Source organism: Castor canadensis, chromosome 19 (genome assembly GCF_047511655.1).
Source record: "Castor canadensis chromosome 19, mCasCan1.hap1v2, whole genome shotgun sequence".
Lineage (NCBI taxonomy): Eukaryota > Metazoa > Chordata > Mammalia > Rodentia > Castoridae > Castor > Castor canadensis.
This window is the reverse complement of record NC_133404.1, coordinates 42,662,835-42,682,217: the sequence shown is the minus strand read 5'-3', so window position 1 is coordinate 42,682,217 and position 19,383 is coordinate 42,662,835. Positions and strand designations below refer to the sequence as shown.

Sequence of the window (19,383 nt, the reverse complement as noted above, 5' to 3'; positions counted from 1 at the left end):
GGTTGGAAGAGCTACTGTGGAAATAAACCCCCTGACCGCAGAGTGGATGGGCAGAGGGGACAAGGTTGGGTGATCACTGCAGTGGGCGTGGGCAGGGAAACCAGACCTTCAGCTGTGGTTTACCAGTCACTGGGTCCCAGGAAGAAGAAAGCCGGACAGCCTCCGAGGTCACCTAGGAATTACAGCAGCCAAAGAGCTCTGGTTGGGCCAACAGGTCTGTCCCAAGATGCCAAGGTAAAGTGGTCGTGTCATACCTGGCTTCCAGACCTTAGCTGGAGAGGACGTGAAATACCCTCCTATCTGTTTGAAGGAAAACCTTACGTGGACACTCGGAAGCGCAGTGACCCTTTCCTTCCGGCCTTCCCAAAGAGGCCTGTGTCCATTTATCTGTTTGCTAGAGAAAGGTCGGGTAAGGCACGTGTGAGTCGGAGGCTGGTGGCACAGGACTTGAAAATGCAAATGTCCTCTTGAGAAGGCTCTGGGGGGTGGAGCGGGGTGTTGAGGTCAGAGCATTTCCTTCACAAGGTGGGCTGAACTCCTCACCGCTAAGGTCCAATTCCGATTTGGACATCTCACTCCAAACCGATTACTGAGTGACTTAGGACGCTGCCAGGTTTGGAGTGGGCCTACAGCGAGGGAAAGCCTTTGTACCACTGGGTCTGCCATGGGTCACGTGACCTGCAGACCCACTGGTGCTTGAGCGTCCATCTGTACATCATGGAGCCACCTGGAGCCTATGGCAGAGCTTGTGGTGTGTCCTGACAAGAAAAATGTGGTAGGGGAGTCAGGGTTTGGGACCAAATGATGGTCTGGTAGGTGAGTAACTGTCACCCTTTTGAGAAACGCCTCTGGCCACCACTAGGTCTGGCTTGGCTGTGGCTCAGCCATGAAGTGCTGCTATCTGACCTGCTAGCCATAAAGACAAGTGTCACCAGGTGGACACGGCTGCTGCAGGCAGATCTCCCAAGGCACAGGCAGTGTGTGGGTGACTTCCTTGCTTTCCTACCCCGCCCCCTCCCCCAAGACAGAGCAGTGGCTTGTCTTGATCAGGACGGCCCTTGTTCTGGGTTTGGACAAGCTCTCCTTACCCATCAGTGAGTCATCAAATGTCACATCCCCACATGTGGCACTCAGTGTAAGGACACACGTTACAGCAGAAGTAAAGTAGTGGGTTGGCGCATAGGACGTTCACTCGTCCCGTCAGGTTGCCACAGACCAGAGCAGTGGCCTACAGTGTGGCCTTGGAAACGCAGCTGTGGCACCAGAACCACCACCTCAAGAGGTTGGCGCAGGCCTGCAGGAGGAAGCATGAGCTTTGACTGACACCCGACCTGGTGCTGACTCTCCTGGGCTGGGAGGCAGTGTGCACACGCGGGGTCCACATCTCAGAGCTTTTCTCAGACCTGAGGTTTTTGGCCCCAAGGAAGACACATATCCTTGTGATGACACGGTAATGATTCAACTGAACCGGAGGCTGAGGTGGCCACCTGCCTGTCCAGGCTCCCAATACCCGAGTGGAAGATGACAGGAGCACATGGGCACAGCTGGGATGATGAACCCTATAGAGAAAATGTGGTGCAGCTGCATGGCAAGGGACAGGACAAGAGCTGGCCTGGGGACTCCTGGAGTGCCTGCTGGTGCTGCCATGCCCGGGGGTAAAGTGCCTGTGCCACAGGCCGGTGCCAGGGACGCTGGACTTCAGAACTGAACTCCAACAGGCCAGAAAGCCCTCCTCGCAAACACCGGTTTCTCACCAGCTGTAGGCTCACCCGGGCTCCCTTTCTTGCTGGGTTGTATTTGGTTGAATTTAGTTAATTTTACCAGCTGATCCACAGGGTGCGGAATTTCAAAGTGGGATTGTGACAAAACTGAAAGGGGACAATTACTGGACTTTGGAGAATAGTAGCCGTGCCATTGCTCCTGAATTTAGCAGCTAAACTTGACCTTGAATTCCTTAAGCAGAGAGGAATTTTGTTCTGGTTGAATGCCAGAGTCCTAAAACACCAGATGGAAGGACCCTGTGGGGGTGGGGGGTGTGCACGGGGGGTGGTGTGTGTGTGGTGTGTGTTTGTGTGTTGTGTGAGAATTTCTTCTGCCCACCAAAACCTTCCTACTCCTCTACTCCCCATCCTTCTTCTGGTCAGAATCCCCATCTCTTGGGAACCTGCCCCTCCCGACTCTGAGGTCCTAAGAGCCAGGCCTGGGAAGAGCAGCAGCCCTGGGCCTCCCTGGCTCCGCCCTCCCCAAGCCTAAATGTTCTTTTCTCTTTTCATCTTTGGTTCTGCGAGCCGCCCCAACATCTTCCCATGATCGCTCTTTCTTGTTAGTCCAAGTTAATTTCCGTTGCTCAAAATCCACGCATCCTAAAAGACGGGCAGCCTCTCCTGCGTCCGCCTGTAACATCTTTGCCCCTACAACTGCCAGCCCAGGGCCTGGTACAAAGTAAGTGCTCAGTATTTGTCTGCTGAATGAATAAATAACCCAGCTCCCATGTCAGCAAAGTAACCCAGATCTGCAGACTGGGAGAATTGGAGGTACACTGAGGCGAGAGGCGGAGGTGGGGAGTCACCTGAGCAAAAGGAGGTAGAGAAGTCAGACATCAGAACAGAACAGAAGGGGACACACGAGGCGAGGGGAAGCGGAAAGGACAGCGTCCCTTCCCTCCTGAGGGGCAGCAGCTCCCGTGCTGGTCTTGCTGTGGTGGAGATGACCAGAGGCACAGGGAGCTGCCCGGAGCCCTGAGCTCTGCTCTTCCTTTCTGGATTCCTTCCTTCGTGTTCTTCTTCCTAATGAAGGACCAATTCCAAAGGCATTGAGTACCAGACCCCTGCTGAGGCGGCGGGGAGAGCCATCAGCCCAGTTGTGCAAGTCGTAGGGACTGCCTCGCGGTGGCCACAGAAGACACAGACTGAACTTCAGGCGAGGAGTCAAAATGTGGCCTGCTGTTTTCAGTGGGTCCAGGGTGACAGGACGCCACATGGAGCCTGTTTGAGAAGAGGGACCTTGACTCTGTAACCACATCATGAGGGCAAGCAGGACGCACAGTTGCTGCCTTTATTGCATTCCAGGGGGAGCGGCTAGCTCCAGACCTACCCTGTCCCATGTCTCAAGTGATGCTGAGGAAGGACCCAGCGGGCTGAGCCAGCACAGCAGCTCCTGGGGCCCAGAGCTGAGCCCCGGGATCAAGAGCTAAAGGTGGGAAGCAGACAGAGAGACCCCCTCCACACAGGCATGTGAATGGGTTGTGACCTTCCTAGAACTCTGATGAGGGACAGTCACAGCCCTCCATCCCTTTGGGGGTGGGATGATGCACAGCGTGATCACACTCTTCTCGGTGTGCACACAAGTTCCCTCCACGTCAGCGCTCTCCTGTTGCTACAGCTGCTCACACGCCCTCATGCCAGCAATTTGCTCTTGAGCAAAGAAGCTGGGAGAAGTAGGGGGAGTCACTGGGGTGGAGGGAGAGGCCAGAGGGTCTGTTCCTCACTTGGGTATTGGCCAGCATGGCACAGGGTCAGGGCTAGGGGAGCCTCAGACAAAGGAACAAGCAAGAGCTGGTGAAGGGCAGGCAGCAGGCTGCAACTGGGCTGAAGCCTGGGGTTGGGGTGGGGGGGCTTGGTGCAAAGAAGCTTGGGAAGGGGTGAGTGAGTGCTAGAGTGACGGGGCAGGGAGAGCAGGAACACACATCACCAAAGACCATTGCACAAGAATAGTGTAGGTTCTGGAAGGGTCCCTGAGCCCCATCTGGGCTCAGGACAGGTTAGTTAGTGTCAGGATACGCTGGGCAGAGTGAGGCTAAGTACCTGGAAGAAGATACCCTGAGAGTTGCAAGGCTGACCCAGCAAAGGATGCCCAGAACCCTGAGGACAGGGAGAGATTGGGACAGGGGGTGGGGTGCAGAACGCATGCAGAGGACTCAGGGGAGCCTCCAGCAGTGGCGAGTGTAAACTTCAATGAGTGCCTGGGTCCCAGGCACTTGGAGGTGGGGCCCACGTCAGGCCGGGAAGCCCTGGGTGACGGTGGCACCAGGAGAGGCCAGTGGGCTGTGTGCCATGCCCAAAGCTGTCCGATGAGGACCTGACTGAGAAGGGGGTCAGAGGTCCCCAAGAGGCACCTCCTTGAGCACATTCTCCAGTTACTTCTGTATCAGGAACTTCTCCATTTGGTTCAAGCTGCTTCCTGGTTGGTCTGCTGCTGGGTGGAGGCCCCCAGCCTCCTATTGGGGCTACCGCATGCCCTGGGTTTTGGAGCCCCCATCTTGGGTGGGAGGCTGTCCCAATAACTGGGCGGTGACTGCCTCTGAGGCCTGAGAGGTGGCCTTGGAGCTTGGAGCACTCTTCCGGGTGCCCTGAGGACTGGGGATGCCTTTCTTCTGGGGTTGAGGACTCAACTGGGAGCCCTTCCTGCCAGCAGACGGACTCTTGGAACCCTTGGCCTTCGCCTGGGGGTGGGCAGCCTCAGGGCCCTTGAGTGGCTTTAGGCTCAGCATCTCACAGTAGGTGTTGCACTGGTGGGAGGAGGCGAACTGGTCCAGCAGGGGAGGGAGGCAGCTCTCCTTGAGGCCTTGGTACCTGTAGCCAAACAGAAGAGTTGAGAGGGTCCTAACCAGAGTGAAAGGCCTTTGGAGGCTGACTTGGGATGGCTGTCATCAGGGTGTCATGCCAAGATACACCCTACCCTATGCTGCTACCTCAGGTGGCAGTGTCCCAAACCTCAGGTGCTTTGTTTTGCTTATTTGCAGTACTGGGATTTGAACTGAGGGCCTCAATGCTTCCTAGGCAGGTGCTCTACCACTTGAGCCAAACCTGTTTTAACACTTGTTCCCTAGACCCTGACGCTGGCTTGCCTTTATATAGAAATTGGCCAGGCATGGTGGCTCACACCTATAATCCTAGCTACTCAGGAGGCAGAGATCAGGAGGATCGCAGTTCAAAGCCAGCCCAGGCTTTGAACTGTCTCAAAAAAGAAAAAAACTCTTTGCAAAAAAGGGCTGGTGGAGTGGCTCAAGGTTTAGACCCTAGAAAAGAAAGTGATGCAGACCCCAGACAGCAGTCTAAGCACAGAGCGAGCTGGTGAGCAGTCTCAGGTGAGAAGGAAGCAGAGGAGTCCATTGAGGACCCAGAACTGCAGTGTATTCAGGAACCATACAGCTGGACCCTACAGCGGCCAGTCCAGACCTGGGAGCAGAGCCATGGGGGTGGTGACCAATGGACACCACGGTGTTAGCACATCCCATGGTGTGATTGGGACCGTGTGGCTCCAGGCCCAGCCCCTCGGGGATGGGGAACCCAAAGGGATTCAAATATCTGACACCCTAAGAAGACTTTTGGAGGACATTCTGACCCGAGGGACTACTCACCCTCTCAGTTTGGTAGCGATCTGCACATCAGTCATCTTCCAGTCAACCCCTAAAAAGACAGAAAGTCAGCTGACTGCAGCCTGGCCAGGTTCTGGCCAGGTGTCTCTAGACATCACCAGAGACAGGAACTTCCCAGGATTCAGTGCAGGTGCGTCTTCAGGCACCCTCAGCACCATCCCCACTGCCTCTCACACACGTGCATCACTCATAGTTCATAACAGTCCCAGTTTTCTGGGGGACAACATAGGCTCAGGGGTCAAAGAACTTGGGCATGTCAGATTTACTCATTCATTCAATAACTGAGCACTGCCTCTGTGCAATGGTCATCGTGAGTCAGAGTAAATGCCCGGTGTTTCTGAGTTCTGGAACCCAGACTCTCAGCTATGCAAGTCTGTCTGTAGTGGACCAGACTTGGCCACAAACTGGACCAGCCTCTGGCTTTGGATTAAAACTTTCTCCTTTCTCTTAACAGAGTCATCGTCTACCCAGGAAAGGGAGACGATGGGACTGAGGGTAAATCCGGCGTGGCCCAGCAGAACGACAGCCCTGGGGAAGACTGGCTTCCATGCTTCTCACAGAGGCAGCAGGCTGATGCTCCAAGAAGCCAGGGTCGTGGTCTGGGTTAGGACAGCCTTGGAAAAGCAGAGCCCGGCAAATGGTGACAGAACAAAAAATGTCCCGCCCTGGTCAGGCCACCCGAGCACTTGAGCATTAGTGTGTCATGTTCCTTCCCCATTTGCAGCTGTCAGGCATTGAGGACCATCATGGGATGGAGAACCAGTGTGGGCTGTAGAATCAGACAAGAAAGCTATTCGTGCCAGGGTGGAGGACAGGTTGGAAGGTTAGAGTGAAAATCCATTTTAAGGAAGTTTTAGAATGGCAGTGTAGGTCTTGAATTAGATCCCATGTCCTTTCAGTTTTTGTTTCTGGTAATACTGGGTTTAAACTCAGGGCCTGTGCTTGAGTCACATCTTTAGTTGTTTTGCTTTACTTATTTTTTTGATAGGGTCTCACATTTTTGCTCGGGTTGGCCTGGACTGAGGTCCCCCTACCTATGCTCCTGTGGAGCTGGGATGATAGGCGTGTGCCATTGGTGTCCAGTCTCCTTTTTCATTTGAAGAGGGCCTGAACTGTGCTCCCTTAAAGGTAACTACAGTTAAGATGGGCTACATTAGGATTTAAGGCTTTGCATTAGGATTGCATGCAAAGTGGTCCCTGTCCAGTCTACACAATGAGGTCACTGTGAAAAGCAAAGATGAATTAGTATGAAAGTGTCTGGAAAGCCACCAGACATGCACAGTGGCTCTGCCTCCTCTGCATGCTGTCACGCCCATGCACTGTGTGTCCTCACCCGCTCCTACCTGCCAAGTCTGTGACAAGGAAGCTGCCATTTGTCCACTGATAGAGCCAGTGCTGGAAGGTCTGGCATTTCTGCACGGCCTCAGAGCTGCTCGATGCTGGCGGAGCCCCAGCACAGCCCCACTCCCGGGAACAGTAAGACTCCAGCGGCTTGCCCAGGTCCTCCTCCAGGGTAGCATATGGGATATTGTTTGCAGGCCGGTAGATCAGATAGAGGGGGATGATCCTAAACACAGTTGTGCCCCGCGGTAAGCAGGACGTGTGGTCCTGACGAACGCACCTCCCTCCAGCCCCGTCCTATCCAAGGATCTCAAGGAAGGGCCTTCCAGAATGAATTCTCAGCTCTGAGCCTGCAGGATAGCAAGGATGGGCAGTGCCACCCTTCGCTCAGGAAAGGAGGGGAGGCTATTCACTTCAGAGTCTTGCCCCTTTTCTGTGGTCAGAAGGACTAAAATCAAATCGTGCCATGGCCCCAGCAGACTGTGCAGAGTGAGGGCAGAGGCCAGCTGTGTCAAACGGAAAGGACATTTCTAGAAGGATTCAGCCAGATGTGGTTCTGCACCCGTCAGAGACAGATGGGCAAGAGTCAAGTCAGAGATGAAGTCTCAAAATGGAAACGATTACCTGACCCAGTGTGCCCACCTCAGAAGGACCTGACCAGTCTTCTGAGCTGGACCCAAAGCCTGCTGTGCCCTGCTGTTAGCCAAATCTGGGCTAACGGTGAGGGGCAGGAGGGAGTGAGGGGAGACTCAAGGCCAGACAGACCTTTGTAAGGCAGAAAGTGAATCTTGAGGACGTTACTTCTTAGACCTTGTGGGACCATGGAGCTGAGCATGGGGTAGCTGGAGGCCTGTCTGTACCTGGCCAGAGCTTGTGATGCAAGGCAGGCTGGGAAAGGGCTGCCTGCAGAAACCCCGGGCAAGAGCTGTGCCCACTGCATCCCTCCCACACCCTCTGCACCCCTCCCTGCACCCCTCCCTGTGCCCACTGCATCCTCCCTGCACCATTGCACCCCTCCCTGTGTCCACTGTCCCCCTCAAATACCCACTGCACCCCTCCCTGCACCCCTCCCCATCCACTTACTCAGGCACCTCCCCAAAGCCAGGTGCTGCCCGGGCTTCGGCCGCGAAGATTTTGCAGTACTCCCGGCTCATGTTTTGAATCTTGCACCCCTGTGGTCAAAGACCAAAGCTTTTCAGCAAAGATGCCAGCACTTCTCTGGCTGCCTAGCTCTCAGTGGCAGGCCACCTGCTGCGGGACTCTGGGAGGGCTCCAGTCCCCAGGAGGGGCAAGTCCCTTCTGCTCCCTTCTCTGTCCCCATCTTTGAATAACAAGGGGTCGTGGGCTTCTTTTCGAATTGCAGTTTTCACAGTGATTTCTGGACTGGGTTTCCCGGAGCCTTTAGGCCAGGTGGCAGTGCTCTGTGGGGGGCCCCCTCCATAACCCTCTCCTTTATCTGACATGTAAATAAGGCTGTTGTGAGAGTCTGGTTTGAAGCAGGGGAAAAGGTTTCTGCTGTAGAAAGCACAGTTTGAAAACTAGGTTCCAAATGGTTTCGGTGCATTAAAGTTCTCTGAGGCCAAGGGTCTGGGTTCTGGGCCACCTCTCAGCCTCCTCTCTTCCAAGTGCATCCTTGGAGCCGAGGAGGCTGAGACTGAGGTGGCTTCTGCCTCCATTAGGACCCAGGCTGGGGAAGGGAAGGAGGTGAGAGAGAAGAGCGAGGGGGCAGGAGGAACGGATGTAATACCTGGATGGTGACGTCGTAGTTTCTGCCCAGGAGAGAAGTCTCACTGCTGGGACCAAACACAAGCAGGCTGGACACCTTGATGACGCATGTGCGGCCCGATTCGAAGATGGGCTCCAGCCCGTAGATGACCTTGGCCTGCGAGGCCTTCCGAAGGCCACACCCGTGTCCACCTCCTCGAAGTTCCTCACTCACCAGCCGCCCAAAGAGCTTGTCCCCCCAGCAGCCAGAGTCAGCCAGCCCCTTCGCAAACACCATGGGGGTCATTTCAATCTCCTCTCCAACTGGGGGAGAAACAGGAGAAATGGGGAAGCTCCAAGCTCCTGCCTGGCCCACACTCTCCCATCCCGCTGCAGCCACTGTCCATCCAGGACCATTCTTGGGGTGTACACTGAGTGCCCTGCCAGACTGTAAGCTGCTTGGGGCAGAACCTATCTGAATGAAGCCCTGTCATTTCACAGGGCTCCTGGAGTACCAGGTGCCCAGCAGTGCCCAGTGAAGGGAGGGGTTTTCTGTGGCAGGAGCAGTCAGTATAGAATACTGGAATTACCTTGTTCTAGATTTAAGTGTTTTGAGCAAATAAATTAATGACTCCATCTCTACTAACACATGTCATGAAACAAAAGGTTTGCAGGATCAATCGATCCAGTAGCTGTAAGCACCCTGATGACTGCTAAAAAGAAACCAGAAAGAAATGGTTGATTCCAGAGGTCAGCAGGAAGTGTATAGGATGCCTCTGAAGCATTTTGTAAAACCAGAAAACAAGGAAGTTATTAAAAACTATTGGAGACGTGTCAAAAGAATGCAGGAGTCTGGGTGTGGTGCATGTCTCTAATCCCAGCTGCTTGGGAGGCAGAAGTAGGAGGATGGAGGTCTAAGACCAGCCCTGAGCAAAAATGAGGCCCTATCTAAAAAATAAACTAACAACAAAAACGGCCAAGCAAGGTGGCTCATGCCTATAATCCTAGCTTTTAAAAGAGAGATCAGGAGGATTGTAGTTTAAGGCCTGCCTGGCAAAGAGTTCTCAAGACCCCCATCTCAACCAATAGCTGGGCACGGAGGTGTACACCTGTCATCCCAGCAATGTGGGAAGCCTAAGTAGGGAGGACCAAGGTCCAGGCTAGCCCACCATAAATGTGAGGTCCTACTGGAAAAATTACTTAGGCAAAAAAGAGCTGGAGGTGTGGCTCAAGCAGTAGAGCACCTGCTTAGCAAGTACAAGGCTCTGGGTTCAAACCTCAGTACCGCCAAAAAAAACAAAAAGAAAAGAAAAAGACTCAGGAGCCAACTGGAAGACTCTCTTTTTAGACAAAGATGACAAAATCTCAGCCACAAAGAGAAAAATGACTGCAGTAGAGTACACACGTCAAACATGTTAAAGGTCCATCAGCTCATAGTGGGGACTCAGAAAAACACGATTCCCCAGACAAAAGAGACAGAGCTCACTGGTGCCTTCAGAGGATGCTGGAGCGCAAACTCGTTGGTCTGGAATCTAGTCAGTACAGGGAAAAAACAATAGTTGTCCTTATTTTCTGTTGGGTAACCAAACAATCTTTATTGCTTGTTTTATTGAGACAGGGTCTTACTATGTAGAGCAGGCTGGCCTTGAACTCACGATCCTCCTATCTCTGCCTCTTGGGTGCAGGGATTACAGGCAGGAGCCACCATGCCCAACCTGTGAACTATTCTTGCCAAAAAAAATTCACAGTTGAACTTGACCAAGCCTCTCAGTCTAATTATCAATTCAGAGGAAGCATGCGTATAGAAAAACACGGTAAATAGGGACTTAAGTGACTTCAACGATGAAACGGGAAGGAGAGAAAACAATCGTGGGGGAGGGGGTGAAGACGATGAGACTTCAGAGACATTGCCAGTGGCACAAGAGGCTCCTGACTCGGTGGGGGAAATCTGCCGGGTTACGTGGAGGCATTGCAGAATCGCTGTTGTTTCGGGTGTGGGTTTAGAGCTGATGTAGATTAAATTTCGTGTGATGGCTGAGCAAAGGGCACCAGTTGGATGGGGTGAAGGAAGAATGGATGAACGCTGTCTCTCCATCCCTGGGGCCTTCACACGCCCAGCCTCTGGGCGTGTCCCCCAGGGGCAGGACAGACCCTTCCCTGACACTGGAGCCTTTGACATGCTTGTCAGACTTTGGGGGTGCCTCCCCATCGCTGGGGAGCTGTGGAACCAGGCACTCAGGAGGCTGCAGTGGGGTGGAGAACCTGCCCTCTCGGTGTGAATCCCGTGCAGGAGGCCAGAGTGGTTCAACAGCTGTGCCTAAGACCGCCCTGGAGCCCAGTCCTGCCCTTGGCCAAGGGCTCTTATGGGGGCAGAGCCTAGAGCTAAATCGTCTCCTTGTCAAGGGCCCCCCCTTAGCCACCTCTTCCCCCCAACCTTCTACCACGCCAGTGCTCCCCTGTCCCAGCCTATCCTGGGAGAAAAAAGGTAGCTGTGCGGACAGTCTGAGGTCCTTGCAAAAGTGCTCCCTGCAGAGGGCCAGGGAAGGGTGAAGAGCTGCCCTCCTTCCCCGGGAACAACGTACCTTGGCCTTCTTCCCTGGAGATGAATCCAGACAACACTACGTGAGAGAAAGAAGAGGAAGCAGCTGCCTTGGGCCGATGTGCCCATTGCAAGTGCCACCTCTGCCCAGAGACCCCGGCCAGCAGAGAGAGACCCCACAGCGGGGCACACTCACCCTCGGGGCTGAGGCAGAAGTCAGTGGAGGCCGAGCCATGCTCATTGTGGATGGTGCACCGATACACGCCACAGTCCACGGGGGACGCCTGCACAATGGCCAAGGCCGCCGGCCCCTCGTCCCCTGCACTGCAGAGAACGGAAACCCTTTGCGTAATGCCCGTTATGTGATGGGGGCGGCCGACCCCACTCTCGGAAGAGCTGCTGTGAACCCAGGCCCCGGGAGCCGTGGGGAGGTGGGGAGAACGTCTGTGGTCAAGAACTGGCCCTTGATCGCAACCGTGACCCTGAGAGCTGTGTGACTTTGGGCAAGTGACTTAAGGCCTCTGAGCCTCAGTTTTCTCACCTGTGTTCTGGGATACTTGGATCTCTTTTCCTCACGGGATTGTTGTGAGGATTAAGTGAGGTGACAGTGTGCCCGACATGATCATTGTCACGAGGGAGCCAGGTCAGGTGGCGGTGGCACGCGGGTAGGTGGCTTACCTCCTGCCCACTTCGCCCACTGGGTGTCGATCCTTGGCCCACGTCAAGACCGAGTCACTGAGAACGTTGAAAAACTGGCACCACAGCTTCAGGCTCCCGGAGGCATCAGGAAACTGCTCCACCCTGATCTTTCGGATCACCTGTGGGGCTGCAGGAAGGGGGCCCAGGTAGGAGGGAGAAGCTGCATTCCCGCCATCTTGGCCCTCTCTGGCCATCCCCTAGCTCCCTGTGTGCTCTCAGGAAACAGGCTGGGAGAAAGCAGGATTCAAGTCCCCAGACAAACCAGTACTTCAGAGCCCTAGCAGCCTTCACCTGACCCGCACGGCCCCACCCCACCTCATCCCAGGCCAGGCGGGGCCTCCCAACTGAGGACACCATGACGATCAGGAGAGGCCCCTCAGCCAGGCACCAGTGGTGCATGCCTGTAATCCCAGCTACTCAGGAGGCAGAGATCAGGAGGATCACAGTTCGACGCCAGCCCAGGCAAATAGTTCACGAGACTCTATCTAAGAAAACCCATCATAAAAAGAGGGCTGGTGGAGTGGCTCAAGGTGGAGGCCTTGAGTTCAAACCCAAGTACTGCAAAAAAGAAAATACGCAACACAAAACGGGGCTGGAGGAGTGGCTCAAGTGGTAGAGTGCCTGCTTAGAAAGTACCACACACAAAAAAAAGGCCCTTCACTTTGCATTTTATGACCCTAACCTGTGTTTTAATCCACCCCCCCACACACACACACATTCTTCTTGGTCTGTAAATGGGGATGAAGGTGACAGTAAGGGTAAAGAGGAGGAGGAGCTAGGATGCCCTGTGTTAAGCCCCTGACTCATCAAACCCACACAATGTCACTAGGTATTATGGCTTTTTTGTGGGGAGGCAGAGGCCCCTCCCCTCCCCCCCACACACAAGAGCCAGGCCTCTAGCCGGTAACCAGCAAATCCCTAGCAGAGGCAAGGGTAAGCTGGGTGGCTCTGTGAGCTCCCTGGCAGCCCTCCCCACCCCGTGCTCACCTTTGAGCAGGTCTTTGGCTTTCCTGGGCTTGGCCAGAGCTTCCTGTTTGCCTTCATCCAGGGCAGGCTCTGTGTCCACACTGCTGGCCTTGGGGCTGGGGCTCAGATCTGCAGCCGGCTCCTCCTCTGCCCGAGGCACCTCCAGCATGCCTGCCTTTCTCACCTGGGTAGGAGAGCGTCGTTCCCTGCCTGGGGTACCTGGGGACCCAGGTGCCAGACTCCTCCTGGATCCCCGAGGAGAAACCGAGGGGCTCTCCCTGTCTTCAGACTTGGGGACCTCTCCATCTGCTGTGGCTTTGACCTTGGGGAGAAATCTCTTCCTTCGAGCCCCCAGAGCCAGTTCCTCTGGTGTAGCTGCAGGGAGGTCTGTCAGAGCCTCTCCTGAGCCTCCCCCATCTTGGCAGGGCTCCTGGGTCCTGCTCTCTTCAGCCTGTCCACCCACTTCCCCCAGTGACCCAGGGCCAGGCCCTTCAAGGACCACCTCCCCTTCCCCAGAACCAAATCCTTCTGAGGCCAGCCCAGGGTCCTCCTCGCCCACCACAATGGCTGGGATGGAGAGGGGGCTGGGGCCGGGGCCCCGGGAGCCCTGGGCAGCAGCTAGGGCCTGGCGTCCAGCCTGCACCTCCCGGTCCAGGAGGCCGGTGAGGCGGCGGGTGGTGCAGGGGCTCAGCAGCAGGCTCTCTGCACTCTGCACCAGATGGTTGTTCTCCACACGCTCCAAAATGCGCCTTGATGTCCGGGGGCTCAGCCCTGCCACTTCCACGGTGGGGGCCAGCGTGGAGGAGGATGCGAGGGCCTCCGGCCCTGCCTCACTGGTATCCGTGCTGGATAGCTTCAGCAACAGAAGCAAGTAGTTCTTCAGGGAGTCTATGAGGCCAGGGTCACAGCTCCGGGGACCTGGGGACCTCCCCTCCACATCTGGCTCCTTGGCACAGGCCCCCTCACTGCTGGCGGCCGTGGTTTCTGATGGGTGACTCTGGGTAGGGGACCCTGGCCCCAGGTGTAGTGTGGGGGCAGAACTCAGCAAGGCCTGGTCCCCAGAGGGCAGGAAGGCACCTGCACTCATGTGCTGAGAAGCTGGGGTGCTGTGTAGCCCCTCCTGTGGGCTATTGGGCAGGTCAGTCCTAGGATGAGCAGGCATGGTGAACTCCTCCTGGTTCAGGCCAGCTGGAGGACCGCCACCCAGATCCACACACAGCTCTTTCCTTGGCTGCTCTTCCCTGGTGCACTGGAACACGGTGTCCTCCAGCTTGGCCTTGACTGGGCCTGACCACTCTGGTCCTTGACATCTCTCTCCTCCCACCCGCTCCAAGCTCCCTTGGGGACACAGCTGTACAGGGCATGTGAGGCTGCCTGGAAGGGGACACAGTACAGTGTCCTCATAGTTTCTGGAGGCTGTGACTGCTGGCTCCTCAGATCTGAGCATGAAGCCAGGTTTTTCTGGGACATGAGCTGCTTCTGGGGTCTGAGGGGACCTGAGAGGCTCTGAAGGTTGGAGCTCAGGGGCTCTGGCCAGTGAACTGAGGCCCATCACAGGCTGTTGCTCTGACTGGCCTTTCACAGCTGTGGGAATGCTGCCTTCTGACGGTGTCCCTCTCTCTTCCTGTACCCTTGTGTCTCTTGTGTCATCTTCCTGTGCCTTCCTGTCTTCTCTCTTCTGCTCACCTGCCTGTGTCCTTCCTCCCTGTGTCTCCACCCTTCTGGGTGTCACTACATCCATCTGTGAACTGTCTGACTGTGACCTCTCACTTTCCTGCATCACCACGTCCACTTGCACCTTCCTATCTGCCTGTGACCTCTGGGCTGCATGTGCTCCGTCTCCCTGAGTCCTGCCTTCCATCTGCATCTTCCCGTCCGTCTGCATAGTCTTGCCTCTAGTTCTCCCATCCTCCTGAGTCTCTGTATCCATGGGCTCCAATGCACCTGGACTTCCAGAGCTGCTTCCCGCAGGTGTGGGAGGAGCTGCTGTCGCCTGGGACTCCAGGACCTGAGGACAGGTGGACAAAAGCAATGACATTGGAATCTCTCCAATAGAGAACTGGTCCGCATAAGATTTTTCACGACAAATAATATTAGTACCATTTGTCTTTCCCCTTCCCTCCTAAATTCTCAGAGACTGAGGGCCCAATCGCGGCTCCGAGGACAGAGGGGTTAACAAGGATGAACAACCGAATAACTGATAAGGCTCCCAATCCTTGAATGAACGTCGTAGAGCCTGGAGCAGTGGTTTTGGGGAACAGGAGGAAAAGCCAGGAGCTTATCAGGAGTAGGACAGGGCAGTACGGGCACCACAGTCTCTTTCTACTGAAGCCCAGATCCATGGCCGATGCTCAGATTTCACCATCTCTCAATGTGTGGTTGAGAAGCCTTTAGTCCCATTTCCTGGGGAGCAGGACTCCTGCTATACTAAAATAAATCCTTGTAAAACTTCAAAACAACAACAACAACAAAATACTTGGTAGAATTCCCTAGTAAAACCATCTGGCCCTAAAGATTACTTTTTTTTTTTTTTGGAAGATTTTTTTATTACAAATTCACTTTCTTAAACACTTAAAAGATTATCCAAGTTACCTATTTCATTTTTGCGTGAGTTTTGACAGTTTGTGGTTTTAAAGAATTGGTGTAAGGATGGGGGGTTGTGGCTCAAGGAGTAGAGCGTCTGCCTAGCAAGCACAAGGCCCTGAGTTCAAACCCCAATACCTCCCAAGAAAATTAAATTAATATATAAAGAATGGGTCTATTTCAACTAAGCAGTTGAATTTATGTGCCGCTTTTCATAGTAGTCTTTCATGGCCCTTTTAACCAACTAAGCAATAGAGCCACCTTCACGGCCCTGTTAGTGCTCACAGGGTCTGTCTGTAGTGACATCTGTTTGTTTGGTTTGTTTTTGTTTTTTTGGTGGCACTGGGGTTTAAACTCAGGGCTTTGCGCTTGCTAGGTAGGAAGGAGCTCTGCCACTTGAACCAAGCCTCCAGGCCACCCTCTTGCATCCTTAATACTGGCATTTTGTGTCTTTTTTTATGAGTTTTGTTGTTGTTGTTATTGTCTGTTTTGTGATACTGGGGATCAAACCCAGGGCCTTGCCCACACTAGGCAATCCTTACAAGTCTTGCTTGAAGTGTATCAATATTAAAATAACCAGTTTGGGGTTTATTTTCTCCACCATTTTCCTGTCTTCAAAGCCATGGCTTTCTGTTATTTTCTTTATTCCCTCCTTGCTGCTTGTTTTGGGTTTGTCTTGCTTTCTGTTCTATCTTACTCTGGTCAGGGCTTAGGTAATTGATTTTAGACTTCCCTTCTTTTCTAATATAAGTTTTTGTGTGTGTGGTCCTAGGGTTTTGAACTTAGGGCCTTAGACTTGCCTGGCAGGCACTCTACCACTTGAGCCATGCCCCCAGCCCTTTGGTTTTACTTATTTTTCTGATGGGGTCTCTGTTAGTGGCACACACCTATAGTCCCAGCTACTTGGGAGGAAGAGATAGGAGTTTGTGGTCTGAGGCCAGCCTCAGGCAAACATGAGACCCTAGCTGAAAACATGGCAAAAATAGAGGGCTGAGGTGAGGCCCAAATGGTAGAGTGCCTGCCAAGCAAGTGCAAGACCCTGAGTTCAAAACCCAGTACGAAAAGAAAAAAAAAGTGTTTCAGTACTGTCTCCTTCCCCAAGCTGCCTGCTGCTCCTTCCCTTCCAAAGCTGACAGATTGCTGCACCAGGCGTTCCGCCGAAGTTTTTAGCTGCATTTATCTGGGGCGTACAGGGTGGGTTTGAGAACTGAAACTACCACTAACTATAGTAACTAGCTCAGTAGTGGTGATTGCATTTTTGAGTCCTGGAATTTTAGTTGGGGTTCTGTTTTTTTAGCAGTACTGGGATTTGAACTTGGGGCCTCACTATGAACTCAGCTCCTTTACCATGTAGGGAGCTCTACAACTTGAGCCACACTCCCAGCCCTTTTTGCTTTAGTTATTTTTCAAATAGGGTCTGGTGTTTATTCCCAGGCTAACCTGGACTGGGATCCTCCTATTTATGCCTCTTGCATAGCAGGACGACAGGCGTGTGTCACTGCACTCAGCTTTTTATCAACTGAGATAGGGTTTCACAAACTTTCTTGCCTGGGATGGCTTCAAACTGGGATCCTCCCAATCGCCACCTCCTGAATAGATGGGATTACAGGCATGAGCCACCGTCACCCGGCTCTTTCTCTTTCTGTCTCTACCCTGACCCTATGTAATGTTACAATTTAAGGACTTGGGTGAGCTGCCAGGTGCTAGTGACTAGGAATATGTCACCAGCTAGTGAAGAGGCAGAGCCCTCCCATCCCCACACCATCCCCTGGATCTGGACAGACAGGGCACCCCCCCCCCCATGGCGCCACACTCTGGAGCTGAGGCAGAGCTCAGGGTACCGCAGGAACATTTAGCCCTTGAGGTCCCGTGGGTCAGTGTCTACCCATTGAGCTCCTGCCGGTGAGATCCTTCTGCCCAGGGAAAGAGCTGCCTGAACCGCATGGCCGGGCAGGAGCGGAGGACCTCTGGATATTCTTAACCACAATTCCAGCATCTGTCTGTTCCTCAGCCACTCCCAGAGGAAAGCCTAACTCAGGCTTCCAAAGACACCTCATATTTCCAGGAAGGAAAGTCAAGACAGAGTAGGAGGCACTGGTGTCATTTTTCAGAAGCAGAAACCCTTACAGTGCCTAACCCTAATAAGAAACAGGCTAGGAAGAAAGCAACTGAATACAAAAAGAGGAGCCAACAGGCCAGGCATGGTGGTGCATGTCTGTAATCCCAGCATTCTGGAGGGTGAGATAGAAGAGTTGAGAGCTCATGACCAGCCTGGGCTATGCAGCGAGACCCTGTCTCAAAAGTGAACATACAAGCGGGCTGGCAGAGTGGCTCAAGGGGTAGAGCATCTGTGGCCCTGAGTTCAAGCCCCAGTACAGCAAAAAAATAAAAAAAAAAAAAAGAAAGATCACACAAACAAAAATCAAGCTAGAAACTGGTAAAATACAATACATCCCCAAAAATAGCAGATTCAGTTAAAAGTTAAATGGAATAAACAACAGAAATTCAAAAAGATACAGAAATGGTTAAAAATTCAGGGCATCTTCACATAGCCATTAAAGATATAATCGCAAAGATTTTTTAGGCCAGGTGCTTGAGGCTCACACCTATGATCCTAGCTACATGGGAGGCTGATATTGGGAGGGAGAATTGCAATTCGAGGCAAGAGACTCCATCTCCAAAATAACCACAGCAAAACAGACTGGAGGAGTGGCTCAAGCAGTACAGGGCCTACTCTGCAAGTGCGAAGCCCTGAGTTAAAACCCCAAACCCACCAAAAAAAAAGAGAGAAAATTTTTAGAAACCATGCAGAAATGCTCATGAAATAATGAAAACTAGATCAGAGTAACAGTGAACACTAAATTTTAAAGATAAATAATAATAAAAAGGCATGTCCACATAAGAAAGGTGGGAGACACACCCCGGTTTCTCACTGGCTCTCAGTGGATGGTACAGCTTTACTTTTCCATTTGGATTCTCAGAGTTTTCCCCTTATTTTCTAACATAACTGTGTGTTCTTCTTATAATCAGAAAAAATAAAAGATCTGGCTGGCAGAGTGGCTCAAGGGATAGAGGACCTGCCTAGCAAGTGTGAGGCCCTGAGTTCAAATCCCAGTACTGCCAAATATAAAATAAAATATCTGGTAGGATAAGAATTCACCCACTAAAAAAGCAACAGTTTAAATTTTACATATATGGTAAGTGCATCTTTCACATGTTTATGTCAAAAAAAATTTTTTGTTTTGCCCCTGGGCAGTGGGGTTTTTCAGGAGTCTTAGCACCAACACCGCCCCAGCCCTGCCCACCTCTGGGAGGGGTGAGGCTGGCGCTCCACTGCGGCCCCGCCAGGAGGCTGCGGCCATGCTGGCGTGGGTTCCCATCCCTGGAGGCAGAGAAGCCAGATTTTCACACAGACTTGGCAACCGACCTGGTCACTTCCTAAATGAGCTCCCTAGAGGCCTGCGAGGCCATCCCTCCGGAAAGGCTGCTGTCCTGCCTGAGGGCTGTCAGGCATTGTCACCTATTCCAATGCCCTTGGGTCACTGCACACTTACCACACCAGTGGTCAGCATGGCCTGCGCCCACGCACAGGGGACAGAAGCCTGAGTGGGGCCCAGAGCTGGGCTTGGGGTTGAATTTGCCCCACTCCAAGTCCCTCTGAACCACTGTTCCCACATGCTGACCTCAACACCTGCGGAAATGAAACCATGTCCCTGTCACCTTGAACCTGGGCTCTCCTTCCCCTCTGTAAACACTCTCTCCTTGGGAAAGCCAGTCCTGCTCTCCATGGGGCACCCTCCTCCCCACCCAGGTGTCCCTGTGTGTGCGTCTCTTGGCTGTTCCAAGAACCCAGCTGCCCTCAGCCCACGTGCCTGGGAAGCACAGCTTCCCCAAGTTCCTGCCTCCTCCACCCCTAGAAACAGACTCCTGCTGGTGCCTGCCAAAATCAGAGGTTTCTCCCCTTAGCATTGCCAGAACTGGCAAAAAGAACAGGACCCCAAGAAGACTGGAGTTTCAGATTAAGCAACCAACAATTTCTTGGTACAAATAGGTCCCATCTCTCTTAGCCACCCAACCCCTCCTCTTAAACCTCAAAAGAAAGACTGTCTCCTGTTGCCCTAAATCCCTGGGAAATCCTGCCTCTCTCTGCCCCTGAACCTGGAATGGCAGACCG

The 19,383-nt window shown here is 53.4% G+C and overlaps 1 protein-coding gene across 4 annotated transcripts in view; it reads right to left on the bottom strand.

The window, feature by feature from the left end:
- Positions 1–3,023: 3,023 nt before the first annotated feature.
- The window catches only part of Alpk3 (alpha kinase 3), a 37,427-nt gene continuing 21,067 nt past the window's right edge, over positions 3,024–19,383 (bottom strand). For all 4 annotated transcript variants that reach the window (XM_074061940.1, XM_074061941.1, XM_074061942.1 and 1 more), the window contains 9 exons: positions 12,648–14,634; positions 11,640–11,787; positions 11,158–11,285; positions 11,005–11,040; positions 8,466–8,746; positions 7,802–7,890; positions 6,721–6,944; positions 5,360–5,408; positions 3,024–4,571 (listed from right to left, as the gene is read on the bottom strand). In XM_074061940.1, the coding sequence (XP_073918041.1) occupies positions 4,226–4,571; positions 5,360–5,408; positions 6,721–6,944; positions 7,802–7,890; positions 8,466–8,746; positions 11,005–11,040; positions 11,158–11,285; positions 11,640–11,787; positions 12,648–14,634 (3,288 nt within the window). In that variant the 3' untranslated portion in view covers positions 3,024–4,225. The remainder of the gene's footprint in view (positions 4,572–5,359; positions 5,409–6,720; positions 6,945–7,801; positions 7,891–8,465; positions 8,747–11,004; positions 11,041–11,157; positions 11,286–11,639; positions 11,788–12,647; positions 14,635–19,383) is intronic.